The sequence below is a fragment of the Emydura macquarii genome, unplaced genomic scaffold (assembly GCF_026122565.2).
Source record: "Emydura macquarii macquarii isolate MOO-44397 ecotype Brisbane River unplaced genomic scaffold, CSIRO-AGI_Emac_v2 contig_2205, whole genome shotgun sequence".
Taxonomy (NCBI): Eukaryota; Metazoa; Chordata; order Testudines; family Chelidae; genus Emydura; species Emydura macquarii.
The window spans coordinates 5,279,982-5,307,515 of NW_027132342.1; the positions used below are offsets into that span (position 1 = coordinate 5,279,982).

General features: G+C 38.8%; 1 protein-coding gene across 12 annotated transcripts in view; it reads left to right on the top strand.

Annotated features, from left to right (window-relative positions):
- Positions 1-27,534, top strand: part of SOX5 (SRY-box transcription factor 5) — an 831,751-nt gene that overhangs the window by 537,156 nt on the left and 267,061 nt on the right. For 11 of the 12 annotated variants that reach the window (XM_067559200.1, XM_067559203.1, XM_067559201.1 and 8 more), the window contains one exon: positions 21,892-22,102. In XM_067559200.1, the coding sequence (XP_067415301.1) occupies positions 21,892-22,102 (211 nt within the window). Of the gene's footprint in view, positions 1-20,127; positions 20,157-21,891; positions 22,103-27,534 lie in introns of those variants that run through there. The other variant, XM_067559207.1, reaches the window with a different exon arrangement.

A 27,534-nucleotide genomic window follows, 5' to 3' on the forward strand; every position in this document is an offset into this window, starting at 1 on the left:
AAAAAAAAATTTTTTTTTGGAGCCGTCACCTACGCAGATTCGTGCAAAATTGTTCATGTTGCACTGTATGTTTTCTTCATAACACTTTTTTGAAGTAGGGTTTTCTTTGCTTCCATGGGATGCCAGTAAAGCTAGATTGCAGTCAGAGTATTTGCCTTTTGAGATATGGCGTATCTGCAAACATTGACGTTAGCACTGTTTTCTTTGGGTGAATTCTGAAGTCCATTCGGCTAGACTCGTATGCTGGGGAGATGGGAAAAACTGACTTCCTAATTTCTTTCTTTTAGAAATCAATACATTTGATATTTATGTATTGCTTACAAAGCCTGCACAAGTGGCTCGTGAATTGATCAGCAGTGAGCAAAAATGAAAGCTAATGAACTCATTTCAGTAGCAAGTTGCTCATTAGCAGGTAAGCTACTGATCTTTCCAGTTTTCCAGTTCAAAATCACATGGTCTTTCCATAGAATTGCAAGAAATAGTTTCCCTCTTTTATAAATAAATAAATAAACATTAAAAAAAATGAAGAGATGGCCAAGTTTTGAATGCTTCATCACTGTTTCAACATATATATTTACAATATATATTTGATAATGGGCTGTGGAAGCTTAAATCTATTTGTCTTCGGTACTTATATGGTCTCCATTACTGTAGTATCTGAGTGATTTGTGCTAGCCTTAAAGTATTGCCATATAATAGTTGTTTAATTGCCCTTATGGAAAAATTGGTTATTTCAATTTAGTTCCAGTAGGAAATGTGTGCAAGTACCCAAGAACTATCTCAGTGGCCTCTAATTGGTACCTTTACTGGAAGAACAGCCAAGGACAGAGTAAATTTGAGAACTGAAATCCTCTCATCCTTGGAAGTGCTATACTACCTCCATGTCAGGGTTGAGACACAGTTGAATGTGAGGAATTGTGGGACAGATTACCCTTCTGCCGTCCAGTTCTGTAGATAAATAGAGGACTTCAGTCATCAAAGCTGTCAAGTACTGTATTCTTTTTTGCGTTTTTAGAGAGATTAAAAAAATTAGAGAAACATTATTTTAATTGCCAAAGCTTTGGCAAAAAATTCCAGATGGCTTTTGAATTTTTGAAAGCTAACCAAAGTCGCTCTTTTAAAATAAAATAGGGGGTTGAGAGGGAGGAAAGAAATGCATTTTTTTAAAATGCCTCCTACAGTGATGAGAAATATACTGTTTGAAATCAAGCAGGGAGAAAAAAGATTTTTTTCTGAAAGAGCTGTCTGAGTTCCACAAAGTGCTGTACAAAGGAAGGGACTTTTGAAACATTTCAGAAAATAAAAAAAATAAAAAAATGCAGATTTCCCAAATCTCAGAAATAAATTTCTAACTGCCTGATTTGGTTTTTAATGAGTTGGTTGAATCAGATTTTTTTTTCTTTTAAGTAAATCTATAAAGCTTTGATGAATCTGGCCCATTGTTTAGCACTTATCTCATGAGTAAAGCTTGAGAGGTTTGGCTTGAAACTTACCAAATCACCTCTTTGGAAAATGGCCCAAGCCTATTGATTTTATTTTTTTTTAAACAAAACAAAGCAAAACATAACCAAGAAATTCTGAGCCAGCTTAGTGAACGAATCCCTTACAGATCTATACAGCCTGTACTGAATGAATCTGTCCCTTTATATATATGAGTCTTGTGTATATATAGGTCTTTTCTCCCCCACATTTTTCTTACAGTTTTCTACTATTGCACAGCTCAATGGTGGGTGCATTAGGTTGCTGACAGCCACACACATTTTAACTGCGTTGTTATCTAGATCTGTTCTGACTAGAGCTAAACAGCAGAGTGCTACAATGCCAGTCACCTATGTATACTAGTACTATCAGTGTGGATACCACTAGTGGTAGTGTAATAGTAGGAAATGTTAAGAATAACTGTGAGAGGGGAGGCAGCCTTACAGTTGGGTGAGAGGGGAGCAGTGTGTAGCAGCACATGTCTACACTAGGAGCACTTTGCAGATTTAGTTATACAGTGTTACTATATCAGCAAAGCGCTCCTAGTGCGGATGCAGCTTATACTGGCAAAACTGTGATTTTGCTGGGTATAGCTTATTCCTGCCCACCCAAGCAAAATACGCTTAAAAAGTAAAAGCGCAGTTGTGCCAATATAATTGCATCTACAACAGGGGCTTTTGTCTGCACAGCTCTGTCAGTCAGGGATCACACCTCTTTACACCCCTGACTGAGCTAACTGTGCTGGCAAAAATGTTGTGTAGCCCTGGCCTTAGTAAAATCTGTAAGTCACAGTATGGTTGTACAATGTCAGTGAGCCTTAAAGGGTCAAAGAAAAGACTGTAAAATGTCACTTTCTTACTCAACAGATTTACTCCCTCTAGCTCTACAGGGCAGGAACCGACTAGAAATCTGTACTGTTCCTAGCACAATGGGGTCCCAATCCTGTTTGGAGCCTCTAGTGTTACTGTAATATAAATGATAACGTAGTCTAGTCTTCACTAGGAATTTTATCCATTGCTGATGATGGGTGTCAGCAACAGGTGCAGCTGAAATGGTGCTGAAAAAGGGTTTAATTGCAGGTGTAGACAGGGGCAAGAAAGTGCTGAGATGGTGCTGAACACAATTTGGTTCTGTCTGCATGTATGGTTAAACATTTTAGGAACTGGTTCCAGCACAGCCATTGTCAGCAATGGTAAATTTTTCAGAGGAAGAAAGGCTTGTGTATTGTCTTTTGCTCATTTCACTGGTAAAAATGACTTTTTACTCCTGTTAGCATGACAGAGCTCTGACTGCCTATCTGTGGAACAATAAGCTGGATTCTGTTCTGCCTTGCACATCAAAAGAATTTTCAGTCAAGACTGACTGCAGGATCTTTCTGAATGGCAATGATGTAAAAAGCAGAAGGAACACAGTTTGAGTCAGATCCCATGTGAAGTTTTCAGCGCTAGTAATAAGGGGGGGGAACATCTTTTTACACAAAATAAATTTGATCTGGAAGTCATTAAGAGGGAATAAATAATTGACCACATGATATCATTTTCACAGTCGCCTTTCTGGCTATCATCACCTTTAGAACTTAATCAAACTTCTAAACAGAATCATTTTCATATGTGAGAAACAATGTGAACACAAGACCTAAAACCCAAATGCCAGATTCTCCCACCCTTATTCACTTTGAGAAGTACCTTACTCTCAAGTTATCCAAATGAGAAGGCATTTGTTATAGTCAGAATAGTGGTTTCCTATGTCTTACGGGTTTTTTACAAAATTTCCAAGTAGAGGTATATCAAGGAATTATCACATCAACCTGCTGCTTTATTGGTAGCCACTGAATTTGACATTCATACAATTTGGTTTTTATATTGATTAGTAGTTTTCACACTTTTGTTATGCTTAAGGCCACTTGGTAAGAGAAGAGCCTCCCTTGGACCACTGTCCCTTTTAAAAGTGTCAGGCCCCCCTTGTTCTCATGTCTATATGTTCCTTTCTTCTGAAATTTTCTCGTGTTGTGAACTACCTGAAAGGTTCATCATCCACAATGAACTGTCTGAAAACCACGGTTGTTTGTGCTCAAGGGACCACAGTTAATTTTACGAAGTAATGAATGATGGCACTGGTTATACAGTCAGAGCAAAGACTGAGGAGAATGGTCATGTGTTGCCCACAAGTGCTTCTTCTGTGGCTCTGGTGTGGTAACTATAACAAAGACATTTTCATCAGAGTAGCCCTTTTGGTAAAGCATGTATTATACAGTGAACATTGTCACCTGTTTCCATGTACTCATCTGAGAAGATTGGGGATGGATTCAGCTCACAACAGAAATAAAGGAGTGTTATTTAATGCCCAAAGGGAGACAAGGATGAGAACTAGAGTACGAGGGACAAAAATTAAATTGATATGGATCAGCTCCTCAGGCAGCTGATGATCTGATCTGATATGTTGTTGGTAAGTTAGGATATGTCTTCATTACAATAAAACTCCCACGCTGGGCCATGTCAGCTGATGAGGGCTCATGGAGCTTGGGCTGCAGAACTATAAAATTGCAGTGTAGAGTTTCGGGCTTGGTTCCAGAGCCCAGACTCCAGCCTGAGCTCGAACATCTGTGCTGCAATTTTATAGCCTCACTGCCCTAGCCCCGTGAGCCAGAGTCAGCTGACACGGGCCAGCCATGTGTGTTTTATTGCAGTGTAGACATACCCTTAGAGAAACAGTCCTCGGACAGTTTAACCTTAAAATACTTAAAATTCTTGCACAGAAAATAACCAAACTTCTTGTGACTCACTAGCCACCTCCCTTCCATTCTACAGCCCATTTCCTGAGGATCATTACTAAGCCACAAAGATCCCTGAGCACAGGAAATGACCACGAGACTCAAGATTGTTAAATGCTGATGATAGATGTTGATGAGCAGATCAACATCCTGTCTCAAAGGGGAAGTCAGATACAACTCAGGACCATCAGGAGACTACTGAAATCTGCTGGATTTGTAGAACAGATAGATATAGACCAATGTGGATGCTGATACGGAGCAAGAGAAGTCTCTATGCTGAAATGATGGTCATGGTCAGGACATGCCACAATAATGTGCTGAGCAGGTGAGGGATTCACATCAGAACCAAAGAGAAAGTAGAACACAAGGCTGGCCCTGTCAGAGTGCTTCTGAATAGAAGGTCTCTGACCTTCAGAGGAGTGAGGATCTGGACTAGTCTTCCTATAACAGTACTAGGAGCAGACAACCTAGCTAGTTTTTAAGGAGCTTGATAAATTTTTAAAGGGATTATGTGATGGGGTTGCCTGTAATTGCAGGAGACTGGATTCGATGACCCAGGAGGTCCCTTCCAGTCTTAAAATGCTATCAATGTTCTGTGTATGACTCTTAATAAAGTATTGTAGGATGTAAGGCCTTATATATAAATATAGGATATAATTTATTACAAAAATAAACATTGAAACATTGAATTTCAGAAAATAATTTAACTGGTAGCATTAGCTAGCAGAAGGGTGGAGGAGGAAAAGAAGCAATACAAAAGAAATCTGAGATTTTAATAAAAAGAGGCAGATGTAAAGGAGAGTCCTTTTAAAATGAGTTTTGTGGAATTGCTGTACTATAAAAGTGGCTGGAGAACTTGCCCCAGGGAGCAGTGTGTGAAGAGGGATAACTCTTCATCACCGAAGAAGAGTGTTTTAATAAGATGACTGCAATTGAAGATTTAGGAAAGTAAGAACAGCTACTAACTGGCAAAGAATCAGTTTGTTCTGTTACAGTTTTGTTGCTTGTTTCCAGATTTTATCCATTTTCTGTTGGGAATTCTTTGTATCTGTTTTGATAAATAATTGTACTTGTGAAGGTTAATGGAGTGTCAGTCCCTTATTTACTCTCAAGTCAAATGTGGTGCATGCTAGTCAGAACAGTGTAGCTCATGCTTCATGACCGGTTGACCTCAACACTTACAGTGTGGTTATAGTCAGATAAATGACTATAAAAATGACATTATAAGGTCCCATATTTTCTTTCTCGCAATGGCTTTCCAGATCGTATTTGTTCACATCAAAATGATACACGCGCGCGCACACACACTAATAATTGCCTATACTGCAAACTTAACCTGGGATTTGCATCATATCATTATAACTAATAAAGATTTTGCAAATCGTACTTAACTGATTGTTCTGTTGATGATATGTGTGGCAAAGTAGAGTGCAACTCCCTCCTTTACAGCTGCATTGATTTTGCAGTGCTAATGATGGTAAAAAAAAATTACCAGTAAAGCTAGCAAATAGATATGATTCAGAAGGCACATGGGGAGCAAATATGTTGAATATGATGTTGCCATTTTACATAGACTCTTTTCTCCCTATAATTGCACTTTAAATAGGAGTACACCCATTCCTGGAGGGCCATATAAATGTTTCCATGCTATACTCATCCCAGTTTGTGCCAGTTGGGCTCTAAAATTATTGTAACCCTTGTGATCACAAACATGGATAGGAATTTCCAAGGACTCTAGGTCCTATTTATTTTCTGCTTTTTTCCCCCTCCCCCATATTTTCCAAGTAGTATTGCTGGATGATGGAAATATAGTGGTTATTTCCTTCATGACCATTAACACTCGGCCAATCTTCCATATAAAGAGAAAAATGCAATGCAAGCTGCATTGTTACTTGTTTTAAGAAATTTTCATTGCAAACTGTGGTGATATGTCACTGAGTTCTCGTAGTACAAGTGCTGAATACTAGTTGATATTAATGATGTTTTGCCAAGTTCTGCAGGGAGGAAGTTCTTACTTATCATCCAAATGAAGTATATGATAAAACATGAATGGATGCCATGATACAGACTCACAGGCCAAGATTAGAAAACAAACCAATAAATAAATAGGTGCCTAATGTCAGGCTTCTATGACCATTACTTAGGCACCTAAACAGATGACTTGATTTTTGAAAGTGCTAACACTCAACATTTCCCATTGAAGTTCATTGGGGAGCTGCTGGGTGCTGAGATCTTTTAAAACTCTGGCCACTTCATTTGAAAATCTAAGACACTTCATTTAGGTGCCTAATCGTGAGCTGAGCTCTTAGAAATCTCGTTAATAATGCATGAACATTCAAGTTGATTTAAAGAAAAATGCTTGTAACAGCTCTCAAGGCTGATGTTCTGTGTTTAGTCACAGAACTGATACAGCAACATCACCAAGGTTCTCCCTCTCTGTCCCACATCTGTCCCATATCAGCCTAGTGGTACCACTTGTGTGTCAGACTATGTGTAAAGATGTGAAAGCATTGCTCATTTTCCGAGACTATTTAGTCCACAGTTTCTCTTTTGGGATAGTGGTGGGTGTTTTGGGATTTGGGCACCTGGAAACTGGACTAAGACAACCAGAGCTTTTCACGTGAGCCACCCACCAGTCACGTGATAGCTTTCACGTGAGCCATCAACCAGTCACATGATAGCTAATTTTTTATCTCTGTGAACCTAGGCTTAATTGAAACTTGCAACCTGTGGGCTATATTATTTAATTAATCTAGTGTCTATCTAGATCTATGTTGTTTATGGGATGTGAAGTTGATACAGTGGTGTTGACGTGAATGTTGCAAAATAAAATTATTATTTATTATTTGTCTTCTGATAGCGCCTATGAGCCCCAGTCATGGACCAAGATCCTGTTGTGCTAGGCATCATACAAAAACAGAACAAAAAGACAGTTCCTGCCCCAAAGAGCTTACAGTCTAATTTCAAACCTCTTTTCCAAAATTCAGTGTTGTAATATAGGATCAAGCTCCACCCTTATCCTCCAGCATCTTACTTTGAGAATATGTAATTATTCACACAAAGGCCCTACACCTGTGCTGAACTCAATGAAGGATCAAGGCCTGAAACCTCATCTAAAATTTGGAGGGGGAAAAAAAGAAACAAATGTACTTACATTGCTATGTGTATATCTACACAGCAGTTGGGAGATGTGTTTCCCAATATTCCAGCTCGGGTAGACAGCCCTCCTTGAGCTAGCACGTAAAAGTAGCAGTGAGATTGCAGATACAAGGGTGGCCACTTGGGCTAGCAGCCCTGAGTTACGTGCCCAGGGGGTTGGGTAGGATTGCACTTGGGAGCTAGCCCGAGCCACTGCCCAGGCTTCCCCAGCCACACTGGGTTTTTTTAGGCAATAGCTTGAGCAGAGCTGGTGCATGTACATTTACCCAAGCTAGGAATTACACCTTCCAACTGGTGTATAGTAGAAGTACACTTTGGAGTGTCCACATGATTATTGCTGATAATGGAATTCTGTGGGTTCCTTCATGTAAAATGACATGATGCTCAGAGGGAAGGAAGAAAGCAACATTACACATCCATGAGCATATATACTACATAGTACATGCTTTGTATTCTAAAAGTTATTTTTGAATGTCAAGTTAAGAAATGCTAAGGAATATTTAAATCATGTAAATACAAAATAATACCCAAAGTACAATAACTCAGTGTGTGTATCTAGGATATTCTTCTCTAACTGGCATATGTGTCACTCCTATTAATGTTATACATACACATGTGTGGAAGACTGGACTACTTTCAAATGGACAGCTATTATGTTTCTGACAAAGGCTCTGGACAATGAAAATTAACCCAAAGTTGTTGGCATGGTTCCCATTTATAATGTCATTTGCATGTGATTTTCACTGCTTCTTCAGATAATTGAATGTATTCAGACACTTTATTTTTAAAATGTGTTGACTCCACGCAGGATACATTTTGGATTTTTAAAAAATTATATATTAAAAAAATAAAATAGCCAAACTTTTATTCACTTCTGTTCCATGCATGCATGCACCATAAATGTATGCACGTATCCATCAGAAAAGAGCGTAAAGAACTGATAAAGTGAAAATCTTCTGTTAAAAAAAAATAATTAAAAGATAAAGTGTGACTTTTGTAACCAAATACCCTGTCTTTGTGTTCACCTCCAACCTGTGTTCGAGGTCTCTAGGTGCTCAATAGGAACTTTTTAATTATTTTTCCCTGTTTGATGTTGCTAAGTATAATGAATGGATTGCAGCGGACTTTTTGTAGAAACCCTCTGTGTGCGTCAGCTCATTGCTGGTAGGCACAGGGATACCTGGCTAGATCACATCCTGAGACTCGCTCTTGATAAATTTAAGATAAGAAAAGACAGATTGTTTAAAACCAACCTCTATAAGTCAAGCAATGCTTCCTTGTCACAAAATAGGCTAGCATTCTTTCCAGCCAAAGGGGAGGAAATGGTGTACCTTTGGGATTGGGCAATTGTATGGGTTTTTTCAACATCAAGGCAGCATCACTCCATGATGACTGAGAACAACAGGGAATACTCAGAAATCTGTGATTCAAGGAGAAGCTTGGAGAAGAGAGGCTAATTGCAACAAAAATTATTCGTCCCCTTCCTATGCTAGATAGCTTGGTATGACTTCAGTAAAATAACTGTTTGCTACAGCTTTTATTACTTGCATGAAATGCTAAAGTGGCAGAGAGTAATTTATAAGCAACATGTTTCATTGACATAATCAGTTGCAATGACCTGAAAAGCCTTCTTATCTACAAAAACGAATTAGATTTCTTTGCTTCCAAACTAGCAAGGATAAGAAAGCATTTGTGGTGCTCAGTGCGATTTTTGGAAGATGATGAGGGTGCAGAATTATCATCCCCAAACAATTTTGGAACAATGTAATTCTTAATTAAGCATGCCATAGCTTGCTTCTGTATATTCTTATCTCACTGCTCAGAGGTCCCTTGATAGATAGCACATATGCTACAGTATGGGACTTAAAGGTGTTGAGGAAGGATCAACTGGGTAAATAAAACCCGGTGAGGTGGGCTGAGTCTGTTTTAAATCAGAATTTATTTGCTTGTATAGCTTGGTATCACTTGAACACAAGTTTATGCATCTAGGGCTAAACTAACTCCTGTGTCTAAGGCCTTCATACTTTTAAGTCCTTATACACTTAGAGGAATGAACAGAGGAGTAAGCATTCAGGAGCTCTTTAATGTTAAATCCACTTTGCCATTGGCTTATTGAATGGCTTGGGCAAGTCATTTCACCTCTTTTCCTTGGTTGTTCCATCTGTAATACCTCATAGGATTAATTTGTGAGGATTAATTAATGATTGTTGGTGTAGCACTTTGATGATACATGCTGTGCAAGTGCTAAATATTTTTATTTAATTTTTTTGTCTTTTATTTTTTTTAAACATTCTGAGAAGAACAGCATTATATGATCAAACACTGCCATCACACCAAATATCATTGTCCTATCATATATATTTATTCTACCTTACTATCTATTTATGAATACATGCATTAATTCCATGTTCATTACGATAGTTTCTGAACGTCTTATAACATTTTTCATTCGGTTTTATTGCTTCCAAATTGCAATTACTGAAGCTTTCATATACTGAATTTGGAAGAAGAATTTATGGTGTTTTTTTAGAATTGAGGAACAATACTTGATAATATGAGAGTCCAGTAAGTAGAAAAATATATCAGGGGGGCAGATGGGAGAGGGAGAAGAAATCCTGGAGAGAAAGTAGGTCTATTAATAGATGTGGAAAAGGATGAAAACAGTGATTCATGGAAAAAGGCTAAATTACTATATTGTTCTTACAATCATTCTTTTACCAGAAATATATGATGAATAAGTAAAATGCAATTAGAGAATATGGGAGACCTTGATAAAAAGCAGGTAAGAAAACACTTGGAAAACTTAGATACATTAAAATCCATGAGTCCAGAGGTCTGGATGAGGTCATCTCAAGGTTTAAGTGAATGAGCTAAAAATGTCATGAACCATAGGAAATTACTTTTGAAAAGTCATGGATTCTGATCTCCTTATTCACACTTACTCCACGTTATCCCATTGGAGTCAGTGGAATGTCTCATGAAGGAAGATGTTATTTAGCTTGAATAAGGTAATCAGATTCTGGCCCATATAGAACTTGGGAGCTTCTGGAAGATTTTTTATTTTTGGGCTTTTTAAAAAAATTTTTAAAAAGGGGTTCTAATCTTCCAAATGGGGGGTAGGGAATGAGGAATAGGAGAGTGATTCTGGCAATGGTCATCCAACTGCAATTTTTAATAAAACAATGGAACAGATATGTAAACAAACATTTAGAGGATAATGGATCCCTGAACAATATGCAACATGGCTGAAATGTTCAAACCACTACATAGGATTTAGCCACACGTCTTTCCTTAATTTTAATGGCATCATGTGTTGCTTGATAGAAGATATGTGGCTAAATCCCTGGCATTACTTTGAAAATTTCAACCCGTGGGTTTATAAAGAGGAAATCATGCGAGAACAACTTGATTTTTTTAATAAATGAATGATGTGCAGTAAATACATCTGCACATAAATGAAGCATTTAATAGAGTGTTTCACAAACTTTCACTTGAAAATTCAAATTGTCTCTGTTGAAAACAGGTGGAAGAACTGAATGAAAGGTAATGTTAATGCACTGACTGGTTGGGAGGTGTCTATTGTGGTGATGTATGACCTGGTTTTATTTAACATCTTTAATAAAGAGGTTGTGCTAACAACATATTAATTAGATAAAATGGATCTTTCCCCTTGATATGCTGCCACAATTGAGGTCAGCAAAGGGGCTCATGTTGGAGCTCCCTCAATGTAAATGAGTGGGTGCTGCTGGCAAAGCATTCCCTATTAGGGGTCTCCTATTTTGGAGCCTTTTTCGCCTCACCTTGGTCTGCCAGGGGCCAGATTTGTTCATCTTCCAGGCATGTAGTAAAAGGCCATCATTTTTCTCTACCCTAAGGCTGTTGGGGAAGGAGTGGGCTGAGGTGAATATATTTATGGACACTCCTTCATTACATTTAATTTACGAGATAGGCACCCAGTACACTGGATGGGTGCTTATAGTTGCATTATAGAAATTTGAAGAAACAGATTATTCTAGAAGTTTTAAGAAGAAAAATTAATTATAATACATTAGTTAAAATTGGCAACTGAACACCAGTGAGGAGAGAGAAATAACCAGAAAGGGAGGTTAAAACACTGTGTATGTAGGAAATAATAAAATGTTTTCATCCTATAAAATTACAAGCTAATACAATGGGAGAAAACTAATCCAAAATGCAGATAATCAATGGGAGAAAGGCACCTGGAAATGCTGAAAGAGATTTAGGTGTAATAGAGCAAATCAGATACGCGCTTGCAATGTAGCATGGCAGCAAACAAGGAGGTAATTGTCCTTCTCTTCATAGCTCTGGTAAGATTACATCTAAAATATTGTGTTCAGTTCTGGGCAATTCAAAGATGTCAACAAATTGGAGGGATTTCAGATACAAGCAACAGAAATGATTAAAGGGTTGTAGGAGCTGATTTGTGAGGAAAGATTGAATGAGCTAAATATGTATAGGAGAGCTAAATATGGCCCAGCAGCAACTAAGGGGGGGATATGCTAACTGTCTAAAAAGATGAGACGGTACAAACACCATGGAAGAAAAGGAATTGTGCAGGGTGATGAAAGGGAGTATAAGTGGAGTAATGGGTTGAAATTAAGCAAAGAAAAGTTAAGACTGAATATTAGTAAATGTTTCCTAGCAATGAGGTCGTTTGATCTGTGGAATACTCACAAGAGCCCCGGGGTTTGAGACATTTTAACTAGCCTGAACACAACAATTGAGAACACACTGGCGGACTGCACTGTGCCATTAAGGCACAGCCCTGCATTGCGGGAGGGGCAGAACCACACAGCCCTCAAGGAGAGCCTTGGAGGCATTTTATGTCTCAGGCTACATTTTACATTATGAGCTAGGGGTATAACTGCCCTGCTTCTGTACACGTACTCAAGCTAGGGTGAGTATAGATAGCCGTGGTTGCGTGGGTAGCAGCACCGGAGGCATGGCTGAGCCATGCAGAGTATATGCCCACCAATTCCGGGCAAGATTGTACTCAGCATGGCTCAGCTGTACCTCTGCTGCTGACACCTCTGCTACCATGTCTACATGGCTATTTATACTCATGCTAGTTTGATGAGAGCTAGCGCAAGTGTTTGTGCGCAAGCAGCGGAATAACACTCCTAGCTCATACTGTAGACATAGTCAGAGAGGAAGAGCCCTCCTTGTAAGGGAGCACAAACTGCTACAGCCCTTTATAGGTGCAGCATACTCCCTGACCCTTCATTCCTCCCCTCCCCTTTCAAACACTGAGTTCCCCTTAAGGAGTACGCTGGTAACAGCTCCCAAAATGGAGGCTGCAATTCTGGCCAACCCATGCATGATATGGACAAAGGGGAGTGGAGGGGTTTTTTTTGTTTTTTTTTTTTAATTCCATTGCCCCCACCACACTCCCACATAAAGGATTAGCTGGAATCTAGCCCTTAGGGAACAATCTTCCATTGGTCACTAGGCAATGGACTAGATGATCTCATAGCCCTTCCCCATCTGCGAATGTTATTAATACATAGTATGCTGAAAATATCAAAAGTAGGAAAACAGAGAACAGCCTGCCAGTCATTGCAAGCCTATGGCATCCCATAACAAGATTGTGAAAATGCATGGGTTGTACATGATCAGTAAGTGATTTCATATTTTAAAACTATGGTCATTTTATACCATGTTATTTCCAAACTAGCAGAAGAGTTTAATACAAATTGAAGACTAAACCAAGCAGTTTTGATAAGTAGTCTTGTTTTTGTTTAGCAAGGTCTAAAGGGTGATCTTTAATCTCTCAGGGAAGAGATCATAAATGTCTTAAAGTGCTTTTTGCAGGGTTTTATTTATTGTTTTTAACCATACAGCTCACTAGCAAGAAGATAATGAGGCTGTCATAGTACAAAATGTTCTTTGTTTTTACAGGTTGTAGTTAACATATTAGCAATTCTCAAAATGCTCCTTTTGCTTATTAAGTGTTTTTGAGCGCAAATGGAAACCTACATTTCATTCCTGAGATCAGTGTTTTTGAAGAAAAGAGGAGCATTTTAGGGAAACAGAGACAGATGTGTCTAACTACTTGTGGTATCACTACCTAAACAGGATCTGTGTCACTGCAAATCCCTTGCCAAATTTATGCAATACAGAACTTATCAGCATGATTATTTTTATTATTCTTAATATCCTCATGCAAAAGAAGGATTTTCAGTTTCCTTCTTTATATAGGGAACATGTTATGATAGCCTCAGTGAAAAACTGTGCAAACAGTTTAGCTAAAAACAAGATAAAATTTAAATGACCCACAAAACTGGGGAATACTGTCAGACTTTCAAAAGTGGCTCCGAAATTCATCCACAAAAATTTGCTTATGCACCCATCACCACTGCAGATACATAATTACACTCATAATCTTTGATTTGCAATACCCCCAATTATGGAAAGTTGGATAAGCCCAAGCTATTAAGAAATGGTGGATCTGAGCTGTTTGTGTAGATAGTGGGGAGATCAATGAGAGAACAAGAAAGGTTTGTATTAAGGCAGTGGTTATCAAACTACAACTCATCTATGGAGAGTTGACTGGTCACATGGTGCTGGTGCTTCCTGCTTCCTTCCAGCTGACTCTATTGGTCTTGTGAATATAGGGAAGAGCTTGCATGATTGTGTAGTTAGAAATAAGGGGGAACACAGCCTCCTACACAGACCATTGCTATGGAAAATGGAAGGAAGATCAGAAAAAAGAGCTACCCTCACAGACGGTTGCCACGGACAGGACTGGAGCCAGACATCCCCCAGTGGATGGAAACTGCCAACCAGAGGGGACTGAGGAGCTAGTGATGGAAAAGTAGCAGAGGGGAGAACTGGCAATATATCCAGGGGAGCTGAGAGAACAGAGGATTAGGTGGCTTGGCTGCATTCCATGAAAGAAAAGAATCAAACACCTGGGCAGCATGTGCAGTGATTGACTAATGATCCTGTGACATTGGTTAGAGCTCAGCATAATAAAAGGAGTTGCCAAGCAGGTTATACATACACAGCTCAGGCTCTGCTGATACATCTCAATCTTCATTTGCAGTGCAGTCCTAGGGCGTCTGAGCATAGATTCTTCTAGTCGTGCTGCATTAAGGAAGCTGAATGTGAAAATGCTGATTTGCACATCTGAACACAACTCTGGATATGTCTCCAGACAGGTTCAACGAGATACCTGAACTTTCAGTGTAGGATTTTCAAAAGTGCTCAGTGTTGGCCTAACTTTGCGCTCCTTGAAGTCAAAGGTAAATGGATTTCAAGGGAAGCCCAGGTGGACCAACACTGAGCACTTGTGAAAATCAGTGTCTTACAGGAGCCTTATTAATTGTATTGAAAAATGTCAGTTTATATGTCTTCCGTGGTGTCCTTTACAACTAGAACAATCTTCCTAGCCCAGATCAGCAGACTCCTAAATTCTCCTAATTCACATCCTTCATCAAACTGCACTTCTTCCACTAGATTCATTAGTGTTAAAGCCTATATCAAGGTACTCTGGTTTGGAATACTAATCTCACAACATACTCTCCTCCCACTGCTTTGTCGCTGTCTCTATCATATGGTTGACAGCTTGCTTTTCTGCTTACGTTTTGCCTTCATAGATGTTAAGGTGTATAGGCAAGGACTATTGGCCAGATTTTCAAAGGTATTTAGGTGCCTACAGATGCATATTGGTGCCTAGTGAGATTTTTTGAAATGCCCAAATGTCTTAGACACCTAACTCCCTTTTATTAATATAAACAACACTTCTCTAGAGCCTTTCATCCAGTAATCTCTAAGCCCTTTATGAATGATAATGTCAGCCTCCAAAAAACCTTGTATTTCTTATTATTATCTTCATTTTTAATATGGGAAAACGAAAGCACAGGGAAGATAACTGACATGCTGGATATCATCGAACAGATTCCTTGCTTTCCAGTCCTGTGCTTTAATTATTAGACCATGTTTGTTGAGATTCATAGAAGTTACAGATGGAAAAGACCTGTTAGATCATCACATCCAAACTCCTGCCAGTGTAGTTTCTGGTCTTGTGCTAGAGGTCATTAAATAGATATTACAACACTGGATTTCAGCTCAAAGGACAAGAAGCAGCAATGATTGCCAAAAAGGAATCCAATACCCAGTAATATATTAGTGCTTTAAATAAGGAACTAAATATAGCCATCTAAAAGTTGGATAATTTAGGACAGTTCCCAAAGATGTGTTCTTAGACTCCTAAATGCATTATATATTTAGCAGAATCAAAATATTTTTTTTTTCTTAAATCAATTTAATTTCACGTGGGTGTGGTATATTCTATATAATCAGTGAAAATTTTCAACTCCTCATTTAGAAACATCTCTAACTAAAGAAAGTCCCTCTCCAAACTGTCCAAAATGGTGCAGTTAAAATTATTATCCTTCTTTCACTATGACCTCATCACCCAACTCCTCAGGTCCATTCACTGACTTCTTCTACATTTCTGTATTAGATTTTGGCTCCTCCTCCTTACCTTTAGGCCTCCGTGATGCAGCAATGAAACTCTGTGGGTGGAGGGATCTGCTTTAATGGATCTGGTTACAGGACTGGAGCCCGTGGCTCTATTCAGTGCTACGCCTTCCAACGTCTCAGCTCTTTTTTCCTTCTACACACCTAGCTGAACCTTACGTTCTGCCCAATCTTTACTTCATAATGGTGTTATCTGTCTCTTCCCCCCCCCCTTTTTTTTTCCTCCATGTCTTTTTGCACACTCGTGTCTTTTTGCATACTCCCTTTTATGCGTCAAATATCCTCTATCGCCTTGTTCAGATCTCTTCAGAGACCACTCCTTCCATCACTGATTGATAATTCTTCTGTAGAAAGAGACTTTACGGACAAAATACTTATTTAAATGTAAGATAGAAGCTAGGTAAGTCTACAGTTTTTAAAGTTATTGTTCAGTAGGCTAGCCTCGTGAAATATGCATTTCATCTTCTGGAAGGTGCTGGAATCACAGCCACCACCATGCAATTTTTAAACAAGATCCTCAGAAAACACAAACAATATAACACAAGACTCTTAGGCAGGGGTGTGTGTGTGTGTGTGTGAGAGAGAGAGAGAAATGCCATAGTGACTTAGTAGCACAATTCTCATTGAAAATCAATGGGACTTCTGCTTGGGTCAGTTTGGCTCCTTTGAATATCCCACTCACAATCTATGAAATAGCAGACAAGACTGAACTCTCTGAATGTTAAGTTTTTCTACAGTAACAAAGCATCTGACAGATGTCCTGCATTTTTTAAAAATAAAGTTTGATTCTTTTTTTTTTTTTTTTAAACTACTTTATGATGTATAAAATAGGCCTGGAAGATTTTTGTCCAGGAGAAAAGAATGTCCTGCTTTGTGTTTTTTGTTGGTTGGTTGGTTGGTTGGTTTTCAACATTAGAAATATCGCAAATATCAAGTTTGGTCTTTCTTGGTATTGTGATCTCTCATGTCTTAGTTGAAGAAGTAAGGAGATAACAAAGGGATTTACCAAAGACATCCTTTCTCCAAAATCTTCATTAGGCATGGACATTAAATAGGTGTTAACAAAACACAAACAATTCTAAGCAGCATGACTAAAAATCCCTTGCCTTCACAATGGCTTTGTTTTCAATCTCTTGATCTTACAGACATAACTTCACTAGTTTTCCAGTGACTGTAGAGTATTCCAGGGTAGACAGGGCAAAATATCTAATGTAAAAAATGTAGGAAAAAAACCCTTTTTTCTTGTCTTCTTTACACATTATGAAGGAGCAAAAAATGGGCAGAAATCAAACTTATTCCAGGTATTTTTGGTTGCAGCCCCAAAAATCTGCTTCCTATTATCATTTTAATACTGCAGATACAGCATCCCAGAACAACAGGTTGTGGTAACAAACAGTTGCAGCTTAGCTCTGAATTTCTGTTTGATTTGGTTATTGGTCAGTTTATGCCACAACTTTAATGTTACAGAAACACAGTTTTCTGTCTTTTTTAGTTTAATTTTGGATTAGGAGCTGGTAATGTGCATCCAGAGGATAAGAAGCAGAGGCTGAAACATACTTAAAACACTAAAAGATACTAGAGAAATCTCACTGAGTGATGTACAACTTGTTCCTTCTGAATAAATATTTTAGCATCCTTTTCTAAAATTGGAAGAAGGTCTTACTCAGACTGTGGAAATGGAAACAGACATTTTAAAGATATAAATCAAGTTCTTTTAAAAGCAAAATATTTGTACTTTTTATGGGAGCAAGGGTAACACTGAGTAATCTTTAAAAATATATTGCTCAGTGAGGATAAGTCCATTGTCCAGTGACATGACTTTTCCTGTCAATTACAAAGGTGACAAGGGGGCTAGATTAAGTAAAGCTTGCCCAAGATTAACAAAGGAAGATTATTGACCTCATCCTGAAAGGGCAGAAGCCTGTTTTATCATTAAACCTGGGAAGAGAGATTCGTCCATAGGTGGCAACTTTCATATAAATGAACCAGTGTTTCTGAGGGACTCTAGCTCTGAATAGAACCAGAAGGCTTGAATTTGGTTCAGTTTGTTTTTTATTGTTGGTGAGGGAAGAGAAAAGGGGCCAGAATGATCTTGTCAGCAGGATCTTTATAGGTTCTTGACTGCCATTTAAAGAGGCGAAAACCAGAAACTACTTCATCAGGTGTTGGTGAGTACAGTCCCAGTTTGGCGTTTGATTGAGTGTTGTGTCAGCACACATTAGCAAGCAATTCACAATGTAAATGAACAATGGACCCCCATACACGAAACAGCTGCTCACTGCATAAAACTGTTACAGGGATTAACAGAGCCAGAGGCTGAAATGTAATCAAATTTGAACAGGTGAAATGGTTACATAGCAGACAGAGAATATTCCTGGATGAATTAGCAACAGCATTTAGTTTTCCACTGTTGTGGTGACTGGGGTTTGTAACACTTGTGAGGTCAGCTGAACTTCTATAAGTTTTTGTACCTTAACAAATATTTAGAGAAGCTGATGCATGCTTTTTTTTTTAATGACACTTGCTACAAAACTGTAATGTGCTTTTCTTTCAGTAAACTAAAAAAAGTTGGGTGGTTTTGTCTTTTCAAAAGAGAAACCTGCTAAATCTCACTCATTTGGAGACTTTCCTCCATTAATTTTAGGCAGCTTCTGAGGTATCTTCCTCTTGTCATTAAGGATTTTTCCGGGTGTTGGCAAGGGGATGTTTAATGTCTTAAGAATTTCCTCACTGAAATTTTTTTAGCTTCATACAGCCCTTAACATATGTTGTCCCTTAAACATGAGTAAGTTCTTTATGGAATTAATCTTTCTCCTTTAAACAATGAAAGACTTAACAGGTCTTTTTTTAAAAAAATTCTAATAAAAATGTGAAATAGAATGTGAAAATAAATAGAAGTGAGTAAGGTGGAAACAAAGACAACCGTTGATCATTTCAGGCTGTTGTGCTGAACGATCATGGGATAAAATCCCTGGCTAGCCTGGTGGAGGGTGTAGGCTTATCTCGATATGCGGAGGTTTACACGTGAAACTCTCATTAGCACTAATGGATGCAGTGTGCACCAATCCCTGTGACCTGAGAGGAGAATATTCTTTTTAGATTGTAAATCACACAATGAATATATGATTTCTGCAGATCTTTTTGGATGAATAATTCGCTGTACCTTAACTTAGCCCACAAAGATTTGAATGAAGCTGTGGCCCTTACTGTATGTCTTAATTAAGTGTAGCGTACCCTGAAAACCACCTGGGCATGAATAGTCCATATATGTCATATTCATGCACTCTGTATGCACACATATAGATGTTTCAACAGAGTGAAAACAACTTACTGTTGGAGCAGGAATTTAAAAACATAATCTAATACGCAGATATGTTGTTTTGAAATCTGTACAGGGTTTAGGTCTGAGTGATTTTTTCCCCCCCACTGTGCAGTCTGACTGTATTGGTACATATGTGGCCCTCGCACATCACCACAGTATCAGAGTACCACACAATCGTTGGTAGATTTATCCTTATAATACTCTAGCAATGTAAGGAAGTATTACTGTCATCCCTGTTTCACCAATGGGAAACTGAGATCCTGAGAAACTTGCCCAAAATCACACAGGAAGTATGGAGGAACCAGGAATTGAACCCAGATTACCCATGTCTTAATCTAGTGAATTAATCACAGCACCTCTCTTCTATCTTGATGCAGTTGTTTTTCCACTGAAAGCCCATATAACTTTTAATAATGGAAAGTATTCTAGGATACAGTTTGCATGCCACATACTTTGTATAATATGTCTTTTAAAAGTTGCCTTGCATTTCATTGTATCTTCCTTTAATAGCTAGAGTGCTGAATATACAACCCAAAGCTACCATTACACACACACACAAAATCATTACAAAAATATATAAGAGAGTAGTGAAGCTATTTAGGCACCATTGCAAATATCTTTTGCCCCTCTCTGTCTAACATGTGAAGCATGCAAAAATATGCTCGAGTATTTTTGGAGCCCAATTTGGAACAAAAGCAAGGAGCTTGTTGCCTTTAAAAAATTGTTAGCAACATTTGTTCCTGGAACCTCTTGATGGTAGACTGAGTCAAGAACTGTAACTAAGGAAGACAGTTGACTTCTTTGTCTTGATAGAGCAAACAAGCAAGACGTTTTCCAGAATATTATTAATATTGCTATTGCTTGACCATAGGTGTGTGATGGGTAAAGCTTGAACTGGTGCTGAAGATGATTAAACTACAGGTATACACCAATGGTTGAACTTACTTTATTCTAGTCTATGCTCATCGTAAAACTGTATTTAGATCCAAGTTAGCTCTGCCCATTGTTGAAACCAGTTGGTACCAACAGATAACTTTCCACTTGTAGACCAAACCTGGAGGGGAAGGTAAAGCAAAAAGGAGTGTTTTTGTCAGCTGGTAGCAGAATATTCTTTTATGGCCTCGTCCAAAGCTCACTGAGGTCACTAGAAAGGCTTTGAATCCAATGGGCTTTGGATTGGGCTTTTGAAGTAGATGATAGTCTAGCTTCTGATCTCAGAGAATGTATTGAAGTTACTCCATAGATTCACCAACGCAAGTAGTTAGAATTGGTCAACATTTTGTTCACAAGAAGTTTTTTCATTTAAAAAAAGGGGGAGAGTATTTTTTCAAAAATGAAATGTTCTGTGAAAAATTGTCAACGTTATTAAAACTTTTAATTAAATATTCACAGAAAAAAAGATCCATTTTCGAATCCTGAAAAATGGAAACAATTTTTTAAAGTTTCGTGATTTTTTTCAGCCAGCTCTATATCTGAGATCAGAATCTGGTTCACTGACTTTATTAGTAATGAAAATAATTATCAAACATTTTATACAAACACATAAGGAAATACTCTGTAGATTTATTAAGAGCTAAAGAATAACAGAAGAACCTGAACATACAAAAATGCTTAAAATGGATAATAGAAATAATTAATTTTGCAACATTATATAATACGGATGTGATGTGTAACAAATGAAGGACTGATTGAAGACATTAAAATCAAAGAAACTAATCATGTGCTTAAAGTTAACTATGTACCTAAGTGTTTGCAGGACTGGTTTCTAAAGTCACAGCAGAAGAAGAAAAGATTTAAGAGGCATATGCAAGAGGGACAAAAGAGAATTAAAAAGAGAAGGGAGAGTCATTGAGTCAGAAAAAGATACTTCATGTCAGGAGCTGCAGAGGAGAAGGCTCTCACATTAATGGAGGCAAGATTGTACATATCAGACCTAGATCGGTACCCATTAAAGTCAATGAGATTCCTTCTGTTGATTTTAATGCAAGAAGGATTATGCTTATATCTTAGGGAATTGTGCAACTGTGCCACCTGTGAGTGTCATTAGGACCACCATTGTGAAAAATATTGTCTTTAAAAGGAAAGAGGGCATGAGATGGAGGAGGAGAAAAGAGAATGAATTAGAAGCAGTAAAATGATTGCTTCTTTCCTTCAAGATGAGAGAGCTACTTGAACTGTGAGTTGAAAAAAAAATCATATAGTGCAGGGATTTAATATCTGATTATTATTTCATTTCCAACAGCAACTAGCCATCATGGCATTAAGTGCTTTAAAAAGGCAGGAAATTAATTATCCTAGGGAAAAAAACCTGAAGATTGCACATAGAAAGCTGTAAAAGAGCAAACAATTAAAGGTAATCAATACCATTGTTATTAGAAAACCTATGAGTGCAACACTTCTCCTCAATTAGAGAAAAACTGTATTTTATGTTTCTCTCCTGCAAGCTGATCTTTGCTCACTTCAGCCTGTAATCTTGGTTTATCCTTTATCGAGAAGCTTTGTTCTGGGTGATTTTGAAGCATTGCATTTCTTTTTTAAGGTTTCACCAGAAGAACAAACAGCAATGAACTCAAAGAACAAAGGGTTGTTATTTCTTTCTTTCTTTTTTTCTTTTCTTTTTTTCAAATTGTTTCATTTCATGTCTCTCCTCTTTCAGGAAGTTGATGGCAATAAAGTGATGTCTTCATTTGCCCCGCACAACTCATCTACCTCACCCTTGAAAGCAGAAGAAGGTGGGCGTCAGAGTGGAGAGTCATTGTCCAGTACAATCCTGGGAACCCCTGAAAGGCGTAAAGGCAGCCTAGCAGATGTTGTAGACACCTTAAAGCAGAGAAAAATGGAAGAGCTCATCAAAAATGAGCCAGAAGGTAAGGCCTGGGAAATGGAGCAAAGTTTTCTGTTTTCTTTCCTCCAGGTTCTGTCAACTTTGTATATCTATCTGTCATTTATTCCCTCCTTCCTCATCTCCCCATTTCCTTCCTTGTTCCTGGCAAAATGGAAGTACATTCCTTGTCTACACTAGGGATAATTTTCACAAGTGTCCCACCATTTCACCAGCACCGTTTCAGTTTTTCCCCAGTAGAAGCCCTACTCGGCTGCATATGGGCGAGCTGCCTCCCCCTACTGTAAGCACAATGTCTGCTAACTGTGCTCAGAAGCAGGTCCAATTGACATGCTGATTGCTACAGTAGTGACAGCCAATGACCCATCTACAGTAGGGCTCCTGACATTACTAACACCAGTGAGCTGAAAACAGTGTTATCAACAATGGCAAACTTTGGCGGGGGGAGGGGGATCCACTTGTATAGACAGGGCCAATATTTGAAGAGCAGAAGGTGGAATTTGGTAATCATGAAAGGTCCTGGATTAAGTGTGCCCTAAAATATAATCCTTTTATTTATCTATGGAACGGATATTGTGTAAGCATGTTTACCCTGTGCTGCTCTGGAAATTTATCTCAACCCTGACATTCAGGGAACATCTCTAGGAGGTGGTAGTTGAGTCTCTGTGCCCTTTTAGCCCTTAGCTTCACTGCCAGAGCTATGAACCACCTGTCCTCTAGGAATACCAAGTCATTTCATAGAGGTCACTGAACAGCCTTCAGATGGGAAATATTTTCAGTCATTATCAATCTGTGCTGGATTCAAACCAGTGATCTAAGGTGAAAGTCTCCATGTCCCCATTACAGTCCCCTGAGCCATCCAGGGAATATTATTGTAACTGTTTGGGTACTCCTTGCAGATTTCCAAGGCTCCAGGGGTTTGGTTCTCCTCTATGAACCCTTTGTTACTGATTACCTAGTTTTCTTGCAGTATTAATCACCATATGATTTTGTGTCTGCCTATCCCTTTTCAATAGTTTGTTTTTAAAAGTGAAAAAACCTCAGCCTCAGAGTCCCCAAAAGCTATTCTGTGCTTGGGTGTGAATTGATGGTGCCTGTGGGAAATTTTTAGGACTACTTGTACATTCGAAGGAAACTGGCTGACAAAACAGCAAATAGAAGTGTAGTCACAGTCTTGCACACTATGTACACATGACCTGATTATAAATTAGTCTTCTCTTTAGTGGGGCTCAGGGCAAGAGTCTGCTGGAAAACAAATGCTTTGTTTAATAACCATTTTTAAATGGTACTCAATACATTGAAACATTCAGATTTGCTTGTACCACTAACATTATGGACAATGTCATGACCTGCCTTTTGCCTTGGAGTAGGAAAGACTTCTACACCATGGCTATGTGTGGGGCAGTGGGAAAAAGAAGAGGTGAGGTTGTTTTAGGGGATGGGAAAGAGGAGGGATTCTGGGCAATGTGCAAATATAGTGTTGAGTAGGAAGTTGTGCATTCTCCAGAGTCTCCATTAAGGAAAGGCCACAGTAAGAGATGAGAATGGTCACAGAGCCTATACATTTTCTCATCTCCACTGAAATGAAAATATACAGTATAAACAAAAGGTCTACAGCTCTGTAAAAAGATTGGGAGAGAGAGGAGGGAGGGAGGAGCAACTGAATGTTGGGCTTTACAAATGTATGCAACAGAAAATCTTTTCTTCCCTCTAGCCATTGTTCTATTGTCTTTCAAAGGCCATTAAAATGAACAGCAGGTTGTGATGAAAATTTCATTAAGCCCTAGTTAAATCATTATGAGGGTGCCATATTCATGTCTCTGCTTCTTCCCCATCCAGAAAAAAAAGGAGAAAAGAAGGTTGTTGGAGTTTTTATTTTGTTCTACTCCCCTTTTCCATAAAAGCAAACTAACAAAAGTTCAGAAGTTAGACGAGAATGGGAAATGGGGCATCAAACAAAAGGAGGCCAGTGAGGTGAGCCGGCTAGGAAAAAAGAATTAGACATGCATAAGTGCATTAAAAGGTGGTGAGGGGGGAAATATGTCTTCTCAACAAGCCCTCCCCCTTCCTCTAGGCAGCATGAATTTTTTTAAGTGTCTAATTAAATTTTTATCTTTGTGGGGTGTGGAAGGCAAACTACTCTCTGTTGTTTTTAAAAAACCCTCCAGAAAACAATGTTGTCTCTCAAAAATTAGGTTCCTACTGCAACCACTGCCTCTTTGTGTGTTAACTCTTTCAGAAAATCTTTTTGTTACTGTCATGTTTTATTGATATATGCAGTGGTGTAGCTGTGTTGGTCCCAGGATATTAGCGACACAAGGTAGGTGAGGTAATATCTTTTATTAAACCAACTTCTGTTGGTTATAGAAACAAGCTTTTTAGCTTACACAGAACTCTTGACCTGAAGAAGAGCTCTGTGTAACAGGAGCATAGCTATGGGGGGGCCTGGGTGGCTTAAGCTACCTTCAACTGGAGCTTCCTTGGCCGGTGGCTTCCCGAACTGCTTGCTTGTGCCACATGACCAGAAGCAGGAAGTTTGGAAAGCGACCATCCGAGAGTCACTAAGCTGCCCAACGCTCCAGTTGCCTTTGGTGTTGGGCAGCTTAGTTTCTCCAAACTTCTTGCTTCCGGTCACGTGACCAGAAGCAGGAAGTTCGGGAAGCACTTGTTTTTCAGCCGGCCCACCAGTGTCAGCCACAGGCCCTGCTAAAAGACTAGGTCTGGCTAAGCCTCTGCTATGTAAGCTCGAAAACTTTTCTCTTTCACCAACGGAAGTTGGTCCAATAAAAGATATTACCTCACCCACCTTTTCTCTCTCATGTTTTATTGACATAGTTCAAGTGTGGAAATCTCAGCCATTGCTGATTGCTAGTCAAGTAATTAACAATTTATGTTTTCTCCCTGGATAAGATGTGCTACAATTGGCAATCTACATGCAAGTAATAACTCAACAGCGGGTGATGCTGTATGTCTCAGTACAAAATTTTACGCTTGAAAGTATACAGGGTCTTGCACAATGAGGTTGCGATCTTAGTTGGGCATGGCTGTAGTATAAATAATAATAATACTTAATTTCTTTCTCTGGGAAGAGAAACAATTGCACTAGTTATCATTATCAAATAGTTTCCTTTAATCTTCTTGAGTCCAGACATGAACTAGATTTCTATTTCTTTATATATCCATTCTATCATTTGAAAACATATTTTGAATCACTGAAAAAAAAAGTCCACTGGAAACAGTCAAAGAACAAAGTATGAGCAGATTCAGATTAGCTAATTTACACCAGGGTAACTGGAACCTCTAAAAGAATTCTGATATAGATTTTTGGCAATGTGTTGTGCATCTGATGTTTAACATAAAAATGGCCCTTAATGATGCATAACACTGGAGTTTGGGATAGAGTTTCCACATTAGATTGTTTGCCGCAAATCTTCAGGTCACGTCTTGGTAATATTTACACTGGCACATCACAACACCATGTCATGATGTCCTGAAATTAACATCACAATGTTGGGACGTAATGGTATGTGATTTATAGGCCAGGGGTCGGCAACCTTTGGGAAATGGCATGCCAAGTCTTCCCCCCACCCCTCTCCCACATGCCGTGGGCCCAATGCACTGACCAGGAGCTGCGCTGGGCCCCAAGCAGCTCTGTGCAGCGGCCCCTTTCCTCCCGCCTCTCTCCACATGACATAGGTCCAGCACCACCACAGGTGCAACAGGTTGCCGACCCCTGCTATAGTCATTGTGACACTATGATATGACATGATGCAACATCATTGCATTGTGCAAGCCCCAAAATATCTGTTGAGTTTCTGGAATATTTAGCAAGCTAAGGTTGCAGGACATGGATTGCTCCTTCAAAACTGGGGCAATATACAAATATTGGATGGGTGGGAACTTTAGGGCCTGATACAAAACCCATTTAAGACATTGAAAAGCAAAGTATTTCTTGGTGCAAGTGTAGATCACCCTCAAAATGATATGGATTTTAATGATTTTACCAAGCTTATTGCAGTGTGTGCATAGTGGTTAGGAGCAGTAGTATAATTAAGTGAGTATTTTGTGGCTAGAGACCAATGTGTATATTTTGTGGTGCAATATTGCTTGGTTGAGGATTTGCACTTGTAAAAGCCCCACGTGGAGAAGCCAGTCTATCTAGTGATTCCTCAGAAATTTACACAGGTTGGTTTGCTTGCTTTTTCTTTCTTCCACGGGTATACTGATTGCTTTGTTGTGATTTTCACTTAGTCCTAAATCCTACCCACTATTTTAATCTTCTGAACCTGCCATTTGGCTTTTGACTTTTGCAAGTATGCGATGGAGGATGAGGCATTTTGGCACACAGGCATGGAGCGTTTTAGCAAATATAAAATCTGTGGAATTTTACTCCTCACTGTGCACTTTTCCCCTTCTCCAATTCTGCAGAAAATCCTCATACGCTGCTTTAGTATTTAGGTCCCCAAAGGCATAAACCTATTACCAAAGTCACACAATGTTATTTTACATGAAACATTCCATCCTTTTCTAACTTAGACTTCAGAAGAGGAGTCAGTCCCTTTTTATTTCTGGTGTACAATAATGAAGATAATGGAGTGGGTTTGGAGAAGCCTTATATACTGTGACAGACCTCAAGCCCTCGCCCTGAGGGTCGTCTGTCGACCATGGGATTCCTTTTGCAGCTAAAATCATTAAGGGAATGAGATACAGGCATGGTTTTTTCTATTTTCTTAAGGCATCAGAGGATGGCAGAGACTCTCTGTCTGTCTGTTCTCTTCAGTCGTAGAAATGAAATAGAAATCTCTTTGAAGTCACTGAGCTTGACACAAGTTCATGAAAAGCAAAGACCAAAGCAGCCACTTAGGTTTTTCTTGCACTATTAATGGGATTGGATTGCAGTATTTTAATTTATGGCCCTGTGCTTGTGGAAAATTAAATGCTTTAAATCTGCAGTAGCCTTTTCTCTAAATTCATGGTTGGGCTTTTGCAAAAAAAAAAACAAAAACATAAAACAAAATCACAACACCAAAGACATATTTTTAGCAATAGGCTAACGCTCTTTCTTGATGTTTCCAGCCCAAAAACTTGTTAAGAATTATTCTGCTCTTTGAGTTTCATCAGTTTTGGTTTGTGGCAGCTTCTGTATTTACCTCTCTGAGGACTGCCCCTGGGCTGTGTCTTAGAAAGGTATTTCCATTACTGTAGTGTTCCAATGGATGCCTAGACATTAAGCACCATCGTGCCATCTAAGCAATCAGATATTGTGTGTATGCGTGCGCATGCTCGCTCATCTGCATGGCCCTTGCTATGTCCATATTGAAGTCCCTCTTATACTTATTTCTGCTGTGCTGCTTATAGTGAATTGGGTTGATTTTATATAGAAACGGATTGCCTGTTGTTCCCCTTAGCTCCTTATGTCCATCTACCTGTCTGTGGGGCCATAGCTCCACAGAGAAG